This window comes from Delphinus delphis, chromosome 13 (assembly GCF_949987515.2).
Source record: "Delphinus delphis chromosome 13, mDelDel1.2, whole genome shotgun sequence".
NCBI classification, from domain to species: Eukaryota; Metazoa; Chordata; class Mammalia; order Artiodactyla; family Delphinidae; genus Delphinus; species Delphinus delphis.
In genome coordinates, this window is record NC_082695.1 from 60,483,862 (window position 1) to 60,502,118 (window position 18,257).

Consider the following 18,257-nt stretch of genomic DNA (forward strand, 5'->3'; position numbering starts at 1 on the left):
ATCAGGTCCAGGCCCCGCCCAGCACAGAGGGGTCTTCACTGCTGGCCTGGGCTCGGGTCCCCTGCCACTCAGAATCCAGCCAACAATGACGGGCGTGGACACGTGTTTTTGTTCCCGACAGAACCTCGCACTTAAACGGACTCGGAAGACGGCAGCAGGCAACTTCACACCAGGTCCTGAGACTCAGAGATACTCCAGCACCAGCTGTGGTCACCAGATCCCCTCACTCCTGAGAGGGCAAAGCACACTTTCCCCAGGTCCCCAAAAGTTCTGAAGTTATCACGACAAATGTTATAAAAGAGAACAGAGTGGGAAACACGCTGCGCATCTGCAGCGGGCACCACAGCACCCTCCTTGGCGGGTGTCCGCCAAAGTCATTGGCAACCAGCACGCCTGTCGCCACCCTGCGCAGTCGGGGAGCTGTCGGGAGCCCTGGCCACAACCGTCGGCCAGACAGGAGGTTTCCTTTGTCCCTGACCTCACTTTCCAGCAAAATTCAGACTCTTTTATAACTGTGCTCTGAACTTAAAAAGGAGCAGGTTAGTCAGGAGTCACAGGAAATTTACTCTCTGGGAAACAATCTTGCCAACGCCATGAAGAAATCCTGATGAATTTCAAAGGATAGTTCTGACTAGAGGGGCCTCGAGGGAATGAGGAAGAAGGGTCAGACTCATTTCTGATACAGAACCATCAAGAAAGCAAGTTCGGGGCTGCCGGCTTCAGCTCCCGTAGGTCCGCACGGCTGCATTTCCACCTGTTCCTGCCTACATCCTGCAGAGCTTCAGCGGGAAGTTCTCTGTGATGAGGTGCTCAGGGTGAAGCAGCACAACAATGTTAACCTCGAACTCCACTTTGAAGTTGGTGGTCTCCAGTGTCGGACAGGTGAAGAGCTGGGGGAAGACCATGTATATGGGGACAGAGAGGCCCCGACACACGTCCCAATTGGCTATCTGAATGTTCTGAATTTCTGTGGCATCGCGGGCGTACCCTTCTGCACAGCCACAGGTCTCCACGTGCACCAGCTGCAGCTCGATGCTTTTGATGGTGGCCTCCGAGCTCTCCACCACCAGCTCTCCCGTTAGTGGGTGTGTGATAACACAGCTGGTTGAGTTGAGATGTCCTCTGATGAGAAATTTGGGGAGCAAGGCTCTCTCTTTGACATTCTGTAAGGTTTCAGGTGTGACAGTGAAGTCCACGGGACTCGGAGTCAGTTTCCCCTTCTAAGGAGCAGAGTGAATGATGAATTCACAGGTCTTAGTCAAGTCCTTGGCCAGCAGGGACCGCCTCATGTCACAGCACAGGGTATACTTAGTGAGGACCCGACAAGGTAACGTGTGATAAGCCAAGGCCTGGCACACAGCAGCTCTGGGTAAAATGGCAGCTGTTTTGTAGTAAGGATGAGAAAACACAGGCAGCAGGACTGCAAACCCCTGGACGGTATCTAGACTTCACAGGCCAACCTGGGAGATGTGGGTCAGCCCCCAACTCGCTCTCACTCGCTGGGTTCTCTGCATGGGCAGCACTGCACTGGGTGCCAGGGCAAGGGCAGAGCTGTGCCCCACATGGGGAAGAGAAGAGATGCTAGTGACAGTGCTCAGAGTCCTGGAGCTCAGGCCCCCAGGGCATCTCAAAATGAGCTCTTCATACCTTAACCTGAATGTTGACAAACACGCTGTGATAAGTCTCATACAGAACTCTTACCCTTCACGTGCAGAGGAAATTCAAAAGGAATTTCTGTTTTGCCACTGGGAAATTTTCCTGGTTTCTCCATTTCGATGGTACTGTTGATAATCTGGATGGGCTTAACAGAATTATAGAATGCTTCAAACACACCCACACTCTTGGCGCTGAGTTGGAGGTTCACGGCCCCTTCCACTGTCAAGGAGACTCCCTGGTGCTGGACCGAATCCTTCCCAGATACGACCACCACCCCAGAGAGCATTTCCCTGGTGTGATAAACCTTGTTCGCTCTTTTAACCTTAATGTCCAGGGCGGTCCCCATCTCGAATACTCCGTTTCGGGAAACACTTCCAGCCACACGTGACCCAAGGGAAAGGAGGGCACCCCGTAGATGCTATCTTGTTCACCACTTTTATCACACAGTTTGTTTGCCAGATTACTGAAGGGGAAGCTAAGGAAGAGATCTGGTCATCTGTTAATTACTTACTCTTCATTTCTACTTCTTTAATCTATGGAAATAACCAACAGGTTAGGCAAGATATTGTTTGATCAAAAGATTTAAAAAGTATGCTAGGGCCAGAAATGAGTAGAGCATGCGGGCGTCTGATTTAAAAGTGAGTTAACATTGTAAAGTAATTATACCCCAATAAAGATGTTAAAAAAAAAAAAGTGAGTTAAAATGTAGCTTTGCTAAATTAACAAGAAACGAGATTTTCTGCTGAGGACGGCTTCCTGAAAAGAATTGCTTACAACTGCACCCCCCCCAGGCCCCTGTCAGACATCAATTCATTTCTATGGGATTAGGGACAAAGGTCCACCTTCTGTAACTTCATGCTGAGAAAGGGCATTGAGGTCTTATAGTGAACATTATCGACATGGGTTTGAAGCATCTCTCTGCTGACAGCTTTAGTTGCTCATTTACATATAAGGGCAGAACAAGCTACAATTATTTTGATGCCCACAAATAATGTAGATTATTATGAGCAATAGTGTTAATCCCATTCTCTTAAGGCCAGTTCTTGGAATTGTGCTAGCCATATATTCAGTACTGCTCAAGATGGCACAGCTTATGTCATGGTTGCAGTCTGGTCATCATGAAGTTAGCTTTTCCCATCTGGTGCCCATTATAGTACCCATAAAATACTCAGAAATGTGCATCAGATACTGAATCTGTGACTTTATTGTCTTAATCATTAACTGCTTGAACCTGCTATTTTGGGACGCCTGGGAGACTTCAGCTTTTCTACAAACAAGAGGCAGAGGACCTGGAGGAACATTTGTATTTGGTGAGGGGTGGTGGGGGTGGCAGAGAGTTCTATTCAGTTCCACCTCAACAGAGATCTGTGAGAAACCAGAGCAATCCAGAGAGTGAAAATGCTTTAAAGGGATAAAATGATGGCTATTCAAAGTTATATTGTTATAATTATTATTTCTATTAATAATAATGATAGTAGGGCTTAGGACCAATAAATTTGTGAGATAAAATTTCTTTTTACTCCTCCTTTTCCTTTCTTTAATGATGCTCCTAGAAGCTTTGGGGAGATTAATGCATGTAATTCCTGTTGAGGAAGCCCAAAGGGCTAGACATCCTGTCCCTTCCCACTGGCATGTTTCCAGTGACACTTACTAGGCTTTTCTTTTCCCATTGCACTTCTTCATAGCCCACCAATCTTGAGTTCCATTCTGAGAAGTTCTTCTCTCTCATTATTGGCAAAGCCTATTCAACCTAAACGAAGTACGTTTCCTTCCTAAATAGCCCATGTGTGAAAAGAATGGGTCTGGAATACTGCAGAGAAACAAACATGCTGCCATCACACCTATCCATATTCTAACTGTCACACGAGATGAAGGAAGAGGTCCACCACCTCTGTGGAGTCCCCACCACTGGAGTGTTTTCATACATACCTGAAACCTTACCTTGCTTATCCTTTCTGAGGATCCACTTTGTGTTGGACACTTTTTTAAACACTTCATAGGATCATCTTTGATTTTCAAACACACACACTCAAGTGAAGAGATGAGATGAACAAGGCTAGAGAAGGTTAAATCTCTTGGCCAGCTTCAAAACCATAGAGGAACAGGGAATCAGCCCCAGGTGAGCCTGATTCCAAAGCACAAACTTGTGTTTTTTTCCCACATTACCATGAATTTTCAGGTTCTTCATTGTACTCTCCAGTAGATTCTAGGCAGCAGGAAGAAATGAGTTTACCTGATTTGTAACTTCAGTGCCTGGCACAGTGTTGGAATTAGTATCGGTTAATAATTAACATGCATTGCCCATTTCAGATATATTTATCATTTTGTCATCCTTTCTAAGATCTTGAGGGCAATATCTTGCCTTATACTCCTCTCAGCAGCCAGACTGCTCCAATATATTACAGATGTGTTGTTTATTTCTCCTCACCTTGTCACCTGATGAGTGACAGGCAAAATCATGAGTTCAGTGACTGTATGTAGAAAAGATTATTTCGCCAGAGATTAAACACCTAACCCCAGTCAGCCAATGAATGTCTGACAATGGATGGCTCCATATCATACTATTCTGAAAAAAGAGTGAAGTGGGTGTCCCAATGAATGTTGTTCTTTGCATACAAAGGATGGTACCTCATACTGAGGGCTTCCCTTCAATTTGTTCTAAATAATTTCCTTCACACGTCAAACAAGGCAACCTGTTCTTTTATGTTTCTTGTTGAAAGCCAGTTTATCCACACAGTGAGGAAAGAAGAGGAAGTCAGGAGTTTCTGGATGATGTTTACATTTTCTGTTCTGAAATATTTGTTCTTCCAAGAATCTGACATAGTATCTTGTTAGTACCCTCAGGCTGTCCACATTTTAACCTTATCCCAGCCTTAAATGTTAGCTTCGCTCAATTATGTATGCAGTTAAAGTGTTTGTTTAGAGAGCTTTCCATCACAAGCACAAAATAATAATCAGGTATCATTTTGTCAGTCTATGTTGCCAGCAAAACTCTTCTTGATATTTTCCCAAATTTGCCTCACATTAACTCACCTTGTTTCTATTTCTTGACTCCTTGTCCCCTTCCTTCCTGAAGTATTGAGAACACGAATCTCCCTGTCAAGTTAATTCCTCACTCTTTTGCCAAACATTCTTTATTTCATTTATTTATTGGGCTCATTCATATCCCCAGAGTTTACAATAATCCAGAGATTCACTGAATTCCAGTTTAGTATTTTCTTTGCCACTAAATTCATCTCTTTATTACTGTTCAAGCTTTAGCAGTATGCTTTAGTGCCAGAAAATACAACATTTATCTCACAGCTGAAGTGCAAATAGGATATTCCTCCAAATACCTTGCTCTTTATCCAGGAGCTATAAAAGACCAAAAAAAAAAAAAATTCTTTGTAACTTAATGTCAGCATCCTAGCTCCAGCTGTGCTGTGTACAATTACAATAACAACCATCATATGTACAACTTAAGCTTGGTCAAATATTTACTAAATGCACACAATGTTGTAGTAATACCTCAATTCTCTTTGTGTTAATTTTCAAGAGTATTAAATCATTTGAGTTAAAATATGAAAAGTCGTTTTACATTTGTCAACACTAACATTAAGGAAACCTCACTCACTGGAAATTACTCAAATACATGGAAAATAGAAGTCAGATCACACAAACTCCAAGATGAGTCAGTCAAAAACCAAGATCAGAACCCAACACAACAGAGCTGGTAGCCTCTGTGTCCCTCCTGGGTGCCTTGGACTCTTTGCTCTAAGGCAGTTCAGTCAGCCCAGTGTCCTATTCCACAAGAAAAGAGCATCCCTGCCCCCAATGCCCAGCAAGGCACCTTCATATCTGTGTCTGACAGCGACATACTCTGAGGTAAGTTTTGGTCAAGAGCTAGACCACTGCATCCTCATAACAGAAACATAATATTTCACCCCTGGGTCAGTTTCTCCCAGCTGGGCTTTTGATCAAGAAGCATGTTCAAACAGTTGCTAAGCATCTTATATATAAAACATGCATAAAATTTTTTGAAAATTGTAAGGATGTAGGGTAAAACTTTAAAAAATTTGAAAGCTGTGAAGAAAATAAAAAACAAGCAATTGTTTTTATTTTTATATGTCTTCTAGATATAAAGCCAGTTGATTAGTTTAGAAATTTAGGATTGATTTAAAATACTTATAAAATTCTCAATTTTGGTACAGTGAATTACACAAATGCTCCCCAGATAGCTATAGGAAACTGAAGTTATTTTTCAAAGGTAATAGAGAATATTGAGTCTTAGCTATATATAATAAAAAAAGAAGACTAAATATTCTTTGGGTGACTTTTATAATTTTATATTTTATTTCTAAGCTTTTATGTCTCCACAAACAACATTCTGTTGGGTCCTACAAAAGGCAATTTAACTAGACATAAAACAATTTCAGCAAAAAAGTCTTCCTTTGTACTCATTATCTAGTTAACTTTCATATTTCAGGAGGGGTTTGGGAAAACTGGTACTGATTCATACAGCAAATAAGTGAAGAATAGAGAAAAAATTCTTGACCCATAGTATTGGGTTCAGCTACCAATTGTACAACCTATTAACAGTGTGATGTAAGGAAAACACCTCAAGTTCTTTGAGTGGCAACTTTTTATCTGAAAAGGAGAATAGAGATAGTCATACAGAGTGCAGTAAGTCAAAAAGAGAAAAACAAATATCGTATATTAATGCATATATGTGGAATCTAGAAAAATGGTACAGATGAACCAGTTTGCAAAGCAAAAACAGAGACACAGATGTAGAGAACAAATGTATGGACACTAAGGAGGGAAAGTGGTGGGGGTGGGGTGGTGGTGGTGGGATGAATTGGGAGATTAGGATTGACATATATACACTAATATGTATAAAATAGATAACTAATAAGAACCTGCTGTATAAAAAACAAATGAATAAAATTCAAAAAAAGGAGAATAGCAGTATTTTTCTTATCCACCTTATAAGGTTTCTATGAGACTCAAGACAGCGATCCCCAGCCTTTTTGGGACCAGGGACCAGTTTAATGGAAGACAATTTTTCCATGGATGGGGGTGGGGGGAATGGTTCAGGCGGTAATGTGAGTGATGGGGATTGGCAGATGAAGCTTTGCTCACCTGCCTGCCACTCACCTCCTGCTGTGCAGCCCGGTTCCTCACAGGCTACAGCCTGGGGTTTGGGGACCTCTGAAATAAGATGCCTTGGAAGAACTTCCTAGTAAATAATAGAACCTATTATTTAAATTATTCATATTCAGTACCTCCACTATAATGCTGCTTCTTTGTTCATGCTCTCCATAGTAGTCAGTGAAGATAAATTCTGTTGAATGCAACAAGTTTTGAGCACCTTGGTCTGTCAATATTTGCTCACATGTTTTCATTCTAGGTCTAAGTTGTGGAGAGAGCTTTTTTTTTTTTTTTTTTTTTTTTTTGCGGTACACGGGCTTCTCACTGTTGTGGCCTCTCCCGTTGCGGAGCACAGGCTCCGGATGCGCAGGCTCAGCGGCCATGGCTCACGAGCCTAGCTGCTCCGTGGCATGTGGGGTCCTCCCAGACCAGGGCACGAACCCATGTCCCCTGCATCGGCAGGTGGACTCTCAACCACTGCACCACCAGGGAAGCCCTGGAGAGAGCTTTTAATCACAGTTCCCAATAGCCAGAGGGCTATAGCACTAGCAGAGTTCCAGCAGAGCAAAAGATAATTCAATCATTGTATTAAACATGCAACATATGGCATCTGCAAATAAGGACAGTTTCATATCTTCTTTTCCAGTCTTCACATCTTTTTTTTTTTCTTTCCTTATCACACTGGCTAGAACTGTCAGTAAAATGTTAATAGAAGAAATCTTTATCTCCTGATATCTCACTAGTCTTTGTTTTTTCATCATGTTTTTGAAGATTGCAGAACTAAACACCTGCAATTTGGGTTTTCTGAGGTTTCTTCTTGATTAAATTTTTGTTATGCTTTTTGGCAGGAATACTCCAGAAGTGATATTGTGTTCTTTTCAGTACATCATATTATGCAGTCAGAGATGTTACTAGTGAGTTCAATTTCAATCACTTGCCTAAGACGTTGTCTGCCAGATTTTGTCACTGTAAAGTTACCTTTCCATTTGTTAATTAATAAATATATTAATGAATTTTGAACTATGGGAGAATCCTGTGAATCCTCAATGTTTAACCCACTCTTTTACTCATTTATCAATGATTCTGGCCTCTATCAATTTTATGATGATGGTTGTCAAATAGTGATTTTCTACTTCTATCTTTTCTTCTATATTTAGTTATTGGTCTTCTACAGTGAAGAAGAGCTTCATCATTTTATTTGTTTATTTTTTATAGCAGTGTGGACTTACAGAATCTTTTTTTTAATGATTTTTTTTTATTGGAGTAAAATTGCTTTGCAGTGTTGTGTTAGTTTCTGTTGTACAGTGAAGTGAATCAGCTATATGTATACCTATATCTCCTCCCTCTTGAACCTCCCTCCCACCCCCCCATCCCACCCATCTAGGTCATCACAGAGCACTGAGCTGAGCTCCCTGTGCTATACAGCATGTTCCCACTAGCTATCTATTTTACACATGGTAGTGTATTTATGTGAAAGCTAATCTCCCAATTTGTCCCACCCTCCCCTTCCCCCACCGTGTCCACATGTCCATTCTCTACATCTACATCTCTATTCCTCCCTTACAAATAGTTTCATCTGTACCATTTTTCCAGATTCCACATATATGCATTAATATACCATATTTGTTCTTCTCTTTCTGGTTTACTTCACTCTGTATGACAGACTCTAGGTCCATCCACATCTCTACAAATGACCCAATTTCATTATTTCATTTAATTGGTTATAGTTCACCATTATTATTAATTTTGAGCTTAAATTGTCCCAGATTTGACCAGTAGGAGCCCCTCAAGTTGGCTCTGTATCCATTTGATATGTCACCATTATTTGTTAAGCACTTCTTTACTTTCTTACACAGGAAGATGTTTCAAGTTTATCATACTTTCCTTCCCTGGTCATGGGGTCAGCCATTTTCCCAAAGCATCCTGGTTCCCTTCCATAGAGAATGGGACTGGAAGCCATAATTTGCTGCTAGGTATTGTTGTTGTTACTTATAGGTTTTTTACACTAATTTGTTTTTAATCTAGTCTGCAAGTCTTAATCTTTTGTTGGACTATTTATTCTATTTACATTAAATATAACTATTGACATCTCAATTTGTTCCATTTTAATAATAAATAAAATAATTTAGTGGTTATCCTAGGTATTACAACATGCACCATTCCCTGTTTAGTGTATTTAAAAGTGTATAAAATGTTAAAAGCTTACAAGATGTTAACTAAATATACTCTTCTCCCTCTCCTGTGTTAATGTTTTCATGAATTTTCCATTCATATATATTTCAAACCTCATAACATATTATTTTTAACAATAAATATTTATTAGAATTACCCACATATTTACCCTTTCCAATGTTCTTTATTTCTCTCTACAAGCATTTTCCTGTTTCAAAAACCCTGTTTAGTAGTTCTTTTCATACCAATCTGCTAGTAATAGATGTCTCAGGTCTTATTTGTATAAACAAATTTTTATTTCACATTTATTTTTGAAGGGTTTTTAATGGGTTTAAAATTCTAAATTGAGAGTTATTTTCTTTCTGATGTCATTCCACTGTTTTTCTGAGGATGACTTCTGTCTTATTGTTACTACTTTGAAAGTAATCTGTGTTAATCTCTGGCTGCTTTGAAATTTTTCTCTTTAGTTTTCTGCAGTTTTACTATTATATATCAAGTTTTATGGGTTGAATTGTATCCCCCAATAAAGATATGCTCAAGTCCTTATCTCTAATACCTCAGAACATGATTTCATTTGGGTACAGTCTTTACTTTACTTTACATCTCCTAAAATGAGATCTTTAGGGTCCTAATCCAATAGGACTGGTGTCCTTACATAAACAGGAGATTTGAGCACAGAGACAGACACACAGAAGGTGGGTGATGTGAAGACACACAGGGAGAATTCCTTGTGAAGAAGGAGTGTTAGAAAAATGCATCTACCTGCCAAAGAGTACCTGAAGCTACCAGAAGACTGGAGAGAGGTATGAAACAGATCCTTCCCTTCCAACACCTTAATTTCAGACATATGGCTCCCAGAACTGTAAGACAGTGTTTCCATTGTCTTAAGCCACCCAGTTTGTGGTACTGTGTTACAGCAGCCCTTGGAAGCTAATACACAAGGTATGGTTTTCTCTACATTTTTCTTGCCTATTATGCTGGTCAGAAATGTCAATGCACCATTAGCACAAAGCACTTATCCTACCTGAGGACTAGAGCACTTTGGAATGTAGGATTTGATGTCTTTAGCAAATTTGGGGAAATTTTTGGACATTATCTCTTCACATATTCCTTCTATCCTACTCTCTTTTCTCTCCTTCTGAAATAACAGTATATGTTAGAGCTCTTCACCATAGTACATATGTCTCTTACAATACTTTCTGTATTTTATATTCTTTTTTTCTCTGTGTGCTTCAGTCTAGGTTTGTTCTAATATCTATTTCTTGTTCACTAATTCTCTAGTCTGTTTCCCTGTTAGTAAAACACATCAATTTATTAAATCCTTAAATCTAGTTATTGTACTTTTCAGTTCTAATTTCCATTTCATTCTGTTTTATAGATCCCAATTCTTTGATTACATTATCTATAGTTTTATCTTACATGTATTAATTATAATTATTTTAAAGACCATATCTGATCTTTCTAAATTGTGAATATCTATTTTCCATTTTTGCTTTTCATTCAGACTTGTTTCTTGGCTTACTTGGTAACTTTTGATTGAATACTGGGTATTTCTTGTAAAAAATTATAGTGACTCTATATGATGTTGTCTTTCTTCAAATAGATAGTGTTGGCTATAAGCTTGATCCAGTTGGGGGTTGTCTATTTCAGATTAACCTTTACTTCTTGGGTGTAACACTTTCAGATATCTCATCACAAAGCGTGGGGTGTTCATGAGGGTGGCTCTTCCTTGATTGGCTCTGAATGCTAAACCTTGACACCCTAGTACCATGGGACTGTAAAATCTCTGCTAAATTTTTGACATCTTAGCAGCAGATTTTTGCATAATTTTTGAGAGTGTTGCCCCCTACAAGCACTATTTTGGAGACAACAAATGTCTTGGAAAATTTTCCAAAAAAGATTCAGGTTCATCTGTTATTTCCTTTTCTATAAGATCTTTCCCTTCAACTAATGGCTGTCTTGATTGCTCTGAACTCTGTTTGTCTCCCTAACCCTGTGAGGCTGCCAAAAGTGCTAGACTGCCATTTTCTGTTTGGCTTTGGTGCCATAATCTGTGAATCAGCAAAGGCCCTGAGGAGTAAAATGTAGCCATAAATACCAAACTCACTTCAATGAAATTCATTTCTCTTCAAGATCTTGGACCTTAATGCCTGGTTGCCTTAGATGCTTTCTAATGTTTTCAAAGAACTGCTTTTCTTCTCCCAACCCCCAAATCTAACTCATAAATTTCTTGGTGGAAGTTTTTTTTTGGTACCAGCTATACCATCATAGGCGGAAGTAGAAGTGTTTCCTACTTTTTGAATCCTATAACAAAGGAAATGATAATTTTTGCCTTGCTGCCCTAAGGAATATTTGAAGTTAATTTAACCTGGAGAAATGGAAAGTAATAGGAAAGGAAAATTATTAATTATTTTAGTAACTTACTCACCAAATCTTCACTGAGTACACAGTTTGTGTGAGGCATTGGAAAGAAAGAAGAAAGAAAGAAAGAAAGAAAGAAAGAAAGAAAGAAAGAAAGAAAGAAAGAAAGAAAGAAAGAAAGAAAGAAAGAAAGAAAGAAGGGAGGAAGGAAGGAAGGAAAGAAGGAAAGAAAGAAAGAGAGAAAGAGAGAAAGGGGGAGGGAGGAAGGGAAGGAGGGAAGTGGGAAGGAACTCCTTATTCACATGGAGCTTTTATTCTAATGAATTTAAATGGATTGATATGTAAGTAAAAATTTGTCAGCTAATGATAACTGCCTTTGTAAGCGGATAGTTTAGGGGGTTCCCCAGAGAAAGAGAACAAGGAATGGCTTTCTTGACATAAGAGAACCCATTTTAGCCTAAACCATTTTGTGATCTAAGCCTGGCCACAATGCTTGCCCTTGAACAGGTCTCACTAATTAATGATTTAAAGGAGGGGATGCAGAAACAAGGGAGGAGCAGTCAAGAAACAATAGTGCAGCTTTGGGGCAGGGTCCTGGTTCCTCAAGGAAAATACATAATAATATATCTTTGAGTTCTTCAGGAACTAAGGCCCACACCCAAGTGGAGGATGGAATTATGATGTTGATCCTTCTGATTCAGTCAACTACAGCTTGGACTCTGTTGACTTTTGCCCCAATTCTATGCTGAAATCCCCTCTGTTCAAGTCCTCTCATGAATGTGCAAATACCCTTAGCTTAAAGCTTCCCCAGTTTTGTTGTTCAGGAAGACACTGCTTTGGGAAAGATCCCAGTGTTCTCCTTACTTGCTACAAGTAAAAATAAATCCTTCCTTCTCCCACGCTTTGGCTTGGTTGTGTCTATTGGCTCAACACCCACCAAGAGGTGAACCCAGTTTTGGGGTAACACCTTGCAGAGATTAAAATAAGATAAAAAATGACTACTTTTTTTTTAAATGCTTAGGAAAGTTTTAAAAAATATTTTTTTTATTTATTCATTTATTTATTTATTTTAATCTCAGAGCTCTTTATAGTCCTGAAAATATTGGAAACAATATAAGTGGTCAGCAAGAGATAAATGGTAATATAAAATCAAGCTTATTTATAATATGGAAAATTATACAGTCAATAAAATATTTACAAAATTTTATGGTAGAGAATATACTGGCATTACAATTTTGAGTGAAAAAGTCACAAGAGAAATTTTTATATACATCATGTTTCAACTGTGAAAAATATTCAGAGACAAAAAGTTGAAAGAAATATTAATGCTGACTTCTTGTGTAAAGAGAAATTTTTTTCTACTTGTTCTTTGAAATTTAATTTCTTTATTGAATGAAAGATTCTTGTAAATTCTATAGTGCTTTACAATTTTCAAAAGTTTCACACAGGTGATTTCATATAATCCCATGATAACACTTTTTTTCCCCCCTACCCATATATTGCCCCCTGTTTCCTTCTCCCCACTGGTAACTACTAGTTTTTTTTCTATATCTGAGAGTCTGCTTCTTTTTGTTTGTTTGTTTTATTCACTAGTTTGTGTATTTCTTATATTCCACATATAAGTGTTATACGGTATTTGTCTTTCTCTGTCTGACTTATTTCACTTATCATAGTGCCATCCAAGTCCATCCATGTTGCTGCAAGAGGAAAAATTTTCATATTTTTAATGGCTGAGTAGTATTCCACTGTGTGTGTGTGTGTGTGTGTGTATCACATTTTCTTTACCCACTCATCTGTTGACAGACACTTAGGTTGCTTTCATACCTTGGCAATTGAAAATAATTCTCTATGAACATTGAAGTGCATATATCTTTTCAAATTAGTGTTTTGTTTTGTTTTCAGATATATACTCAGGAGTGGAATTGCTGGTCATATGGTAGTTCTATTTTTAGCTTTTTGAGAAATCTCTATACTGTTTTGCACAGTGGAGGCACTAATTTACAACCCCATCAAGAGTGTACAAGTGTTCCCTTTTCTCCACATCCTCACAAACATTTGTTATTTGTGTGCTTTTATTCACATAGATCAATGGAATAGAATAGAGATCTCAGAATTAAATCTGCACATTTGGTCAATTAATCTATGACAAAGGAGGCAAGAACATAAAATGGAGAAAAATCTCTTCAATAAGTGATGCTGGGAAAACTGGACAGCTACATGTAAAAGAATGAAATTAGAACATTCTCTAACACCATATAGAAAAATAAACAAAGTGGATTGAAGACCTAAATATAAGACCAGATACTATAAAACTCCTAGAGAAGAACATAGGCAGAACACGCCAACATAAATTGCTGCGATATATATTTTTTTGGATCTGTCTCCTAAAGCAAAGGAAATAAAAGCAAAAATAAACAAAAAGGAACTAATTAAACTTAAAAGCTTTGCACAGCAAAGTAAACCATCAACAAAATGAAAAGACATCCTGCTGAATGGGAGAAGATAATTTGTAAAGAGTATGACTGATAAAGAGTTACTATCCAACATATGTAAGTAGTTCATACACCTCAACATCAAAAAAAACAAACAACTCAATTAAGAACTGGGCAGAAGAGCTGAATAAACATTTTTCCAAAGAGGAAATGCAGATGGCCAACAGGCTGATGAAAAGATGCTCAATATTTCTAATCATCAGGGAAAATACAAATCAAAACCACAACGAGATATCACCTCACAGAGGTCAGAATGTCTGTCATCAAAAAGAATGACTATTTTGGATTAAGGGATCAGGCAAAGGTTTTCTGAGGGGATGATACTGAAACTGAGATCTGAATGACAAGAAGATAGGGAATAATAATCCAAACCAAGGGAATAGCTAATGCAAAGGTAAGCCCCAGGACAGAAATGAATAAAGTAAACAGACATATTAATGTCAACAACTGTTCTATGAAACTTTTCTCTTTTTCTACTTTTTGACCTCCCCACCAGTCCCTCCTATTGGAAAAACTAATAGGAACCTGGATAGCAATGGAGATCGGGACATGTGGTTTGCAGACTCTTAGCCCTAATAGTACATAGCAGAATACAGAAGGGTAAATTTTGACTGAGAAACGGCAGTTTAAAAACTAGCACAGTCCATCATTTTTGGTTACTCATACACTTCTACACATATTTAATCTTCTAAACAGTGACAATAACATCATGTTTACACCATACAGGATGCAACCATCCTTTATGCAAATCACGGTATTCTCACCATCTCAAAAAATGGTTGACACAAAACTCTGAAATTTACTGTCCTTATCTTCAGGTGATGTTGATTCTATTTATAGTTAAATCACAATTCTAAGTTATTTTGCAACCTACAGACTAAATTTAAAAATTAACCACAATCAATTATTCCTATGTAAAATAGTGAGATGGGAGAAGGGAAAATATTTAATGTATTGTTGTCATGTAACATTGTTAAGGAGCAAGCGAGTAAGAGATTATGTTTAACTGTAGCTAGTCATACAGACATACTTGATATTACAACTTCCATTAATCATTACTATTCCCTGTTTTTCTTAGCCTCAGCCAGTCCCACAATTGATGGGGATCCTTTATTTGGGGGTAAACCAAACTGTCATTCTTGAGTGATCTGAATCTATCTATATTTGGTTGTTGAGGTCTCCATTAACACTTGACATGAAAGTATTAAGAGATCCCTGAGTTTCAGATAGATTCTGTTCTGTCCTATTGTAGGGAAGCAATTATTTTTCCTCTTTGTAATCAGGATCAATCAAATTAACCAGTAAAATAAGCTTTGTTCTTTGTCTGTTTGTTCTGTGCCAAAAGTGTGTCGGCCTCAACTTCCAGTTCAATCAAATTATTGATTCCCTTGGTGAAAGCATCCCTCTGTTGAGAACCAAGGACTCTAAATCAGTAGATTCCAAAGTTATATGGCCAGTAAGTAAAAGTTGTACATCATACACTATATGAACACACGTCCTCCACCAACTACGTGCTCAGGAGGGTCCAGAGGAGACATAGAGGAATGTATAAGAAAGGGGACACTGCCACTCTAAAAAAGTTATGTGATATTTGTCCTTTGAAGACCAGGGATGATGATGAGATATGTTGCGATTGACACAGCCTCCCTAATTTCACTTGGAATTATGGTATCTCGAAAGACAGGTTCCACATGGCAGCTCTTAACCGACAGAGACAAAGTGGGCACAATTATCACAGTGAGCAACAGAAATAGAGTTGTACCTGGAATGTGGCACACAGAATTTCTGGAGGATCCTTGGAAGTGACTAATTGAACATGCTTTCCTTAAAAATAGATGGATGTCACACTAACAGTGGTTTATCTATATCTTACAGTGCTTAAAAACACTTCCTGAACTCCAAATGGGAAGATGCTATTTTTAAAATGGGGTAAGGAAACCTGGAGTGGAAAGAAATTAGCAAGGATGGTTGAATTTTGTTGTTTTTTTTTTTAATGAATTTATTTATTTATGGCTGCGTTGGGTCTTCGTTGCTGCACGCAGGCTTTCTCTAGTTGTGGCAAGTGGAGTCTACTCTTCATTGTGGTGCACAGTGAGGTGGCTCCTCTTGTTGTGGAGCATGGGCTCTAGGTGCATGGGCTTCAGTAGTTGTGGCACGCAGGCTCAGTAGTTGTGGTGCACGGGCTTAGTTGCTCTGAGGCATGTGGGATCTGCCTAGACCAGGGCTCTAACCCGTGCCTCCTGCATTGGCAGGCTGATTCTTAACCACTGCACCACCAGGGAAGTCCTAGGATGGCTAAGTTTTAACTGAGACTGCATTATTGAATCTGACATGATCATGGGCAAGACAACATTTGGGATCTCATCTTCTATCATTTTAAAATAAAATGACTTAAAATGATAAAAATAGCTAGTATATATTGAACACCTACAATGTACTATACTGTTCTAACACTTAACATGTATTATCTCATCAATTCCTTTTATGAGATTGGTCATATTGTTAAACCCATCTTGCAGATAAGGCAACTGAAACACCAAGAGGTGAATAATCTATCCAAGTTTCAACAGCTAGTAAGTAGCAGTCCAGAGTTTTAAATCTATACTTTAATGCCACTAAATCATGGGTGAAGCCCCTTGAACCCTGGTTTCAGTGTAAATGGTTTTCTTTTCCATGTCTGCTGTATGATCTCACAATGGTCCAAGGTAATTCCCAGGAATGACAAATTTTAGGGAAACAGAAACCAGCTTCCTGCAATTTGACTGAGTGTGTAACTTAACTGAGGTGGACTAAATTGGCTGTAAATTCTTTGACTAGGCATCAATGCCCCACAGCTTTCCGGGCACTAGAACAAAAATAGCTAAGTGCATAATGATCACAACAGGGACAATTGCCCTAACATATCCATGTGCCAGAACACAGGGGAGAGGAAGAGAAATAATTTCGTATCAACATCCGCAATCATTCTGGGAGATTACTTCATGATTGCCAAAGTAGAAACAGGGTGATGAGTAGGTGGGAAGGCTGGGAATAATAGGACATCACAAAACAGCTTGACATCATGAGTTTAGGCATGGGACACTTGTGCTCTAGTCCTGCCATGGACTCTAAACTGCTGTACAATTTTGAACTTGTAATCATCATGGAATATTAGAGCTAAAGGGACCATCATCAGGTTCAAACTGCTTATTTTAGAGATAAGAATATGAAAGCCCAAAGAAGTACAGCCAAACCAGTGCTCAACCATTCTGAATCCCCAGATTTTCCTACTGTTCACATTGCACCCTACTGTAGGCCCAGGCCCTCCATCATTATGAGCATCAATTTCCTCATCTAGAGAATGGAAATAGCCTTAGATACTCTGCCTACCTACTATAGATTACTTTATAAGATCAAATGAGATAACATATGAGAAAGTGTTTTTGAAAGTATATACCATAGAAATGCCACTTGTTCTGGGATTTGGGGATGTAACATTTCCTTCTCATTGGGTCACCATTTCAACAGTCTTCAGCAATAGTGCCCAAAAATGACTCCAGAAATAGACCTGGAATTTAAAGAGAGACACACATCATTTAAGGTCAATCAACAGATTAGAACTAAGAAGGATGGAAAGGAGTATGGGAAATTTTAAGTAGATGGCGGTGGGTGTACTTTTGTAAACCACAAAATATTCTCTGCAGGGACATATTTACTACTCTACTGCTTACATCATTTAAGCCCACACCAGAGAGAGCACTTATTAATGCAGCAATGGGGTGATCTACCAGCAGCATGGGAAGCAAGCAAAAGTGTCATCAGTGGGCTTTGTCTGTTGGTTTGTCTTGTCTGCTCTTTAGCTTGGGCACAATTGTTCCTATAGGGCTTAGTCATCCCTGATGTCTTCAGTCAGCCAAGTTTTAAATAACAGTGTGTTTTGTCCAAGTGTCCTCATTTACTATATAGCCATTTTTCTCTCAGCTTTCATTCAACACTTATTATGAGCCAGAGACATCACACTGTGCTTTTTGTGTATTATCTAATTTAACCCTCTCCACAGCATGATAAAGTAGGTACTATTGTAATCCTCACTGAATAGGTTAAAAGGCTGAGGCTGGAGGAGGAGCCAGCATGTGGAGGAGCAAACATTAAAATCAAGACTAGAGCCTGAACTTTTAACACCCTGCCATATTGCTTTCCTGTGTTTTGCCAGATTGTTTCATTGTCTTAAGCTACAATTTCAACCCACCTTGAATGAATGAAACACTCAAGGAATGAATCACTCAAGTTATTTTCCAAGTGCACAATACTATTTTTACAAATATTTAATGAACCCTTGTGTTGAGAAATCAAGCTTACTCTGCATGGCTTTACCAGGAAAAAACAGGCTCAATGGCTGAAAAATATCAAGAGCCAGATTTTAGCTTAATGTGGGAAAGAATTTTGTATGCATTAGAGTGGTTCAGT

The 18,257-nt window shown here is 38.8% G+C and overlaps 1 protein-coding gene across 1 annotated transcript; it reads right to left on the minus strand.

Annotated features, from left to right (window-relative positions):
• Positions 1 to 764: 764 nt before the first annotated feature.
• On the minus strand, positions 765 to 2,002 carry LOC132436622 (vacuolar protein sorting-associated protein 26C-like). Its single transcript, XM_060029534.1, is given in 3 exon segments — positions 765 to 1,220; positions 1,648 to 1,699; positions 1,701 to 2,002. Coding segments are annotated over 3 exon segments (810 nt in total).
• Between the last annotated feature and the right edge of the window lie 16,255 nt (positions 2,003 to 18,257).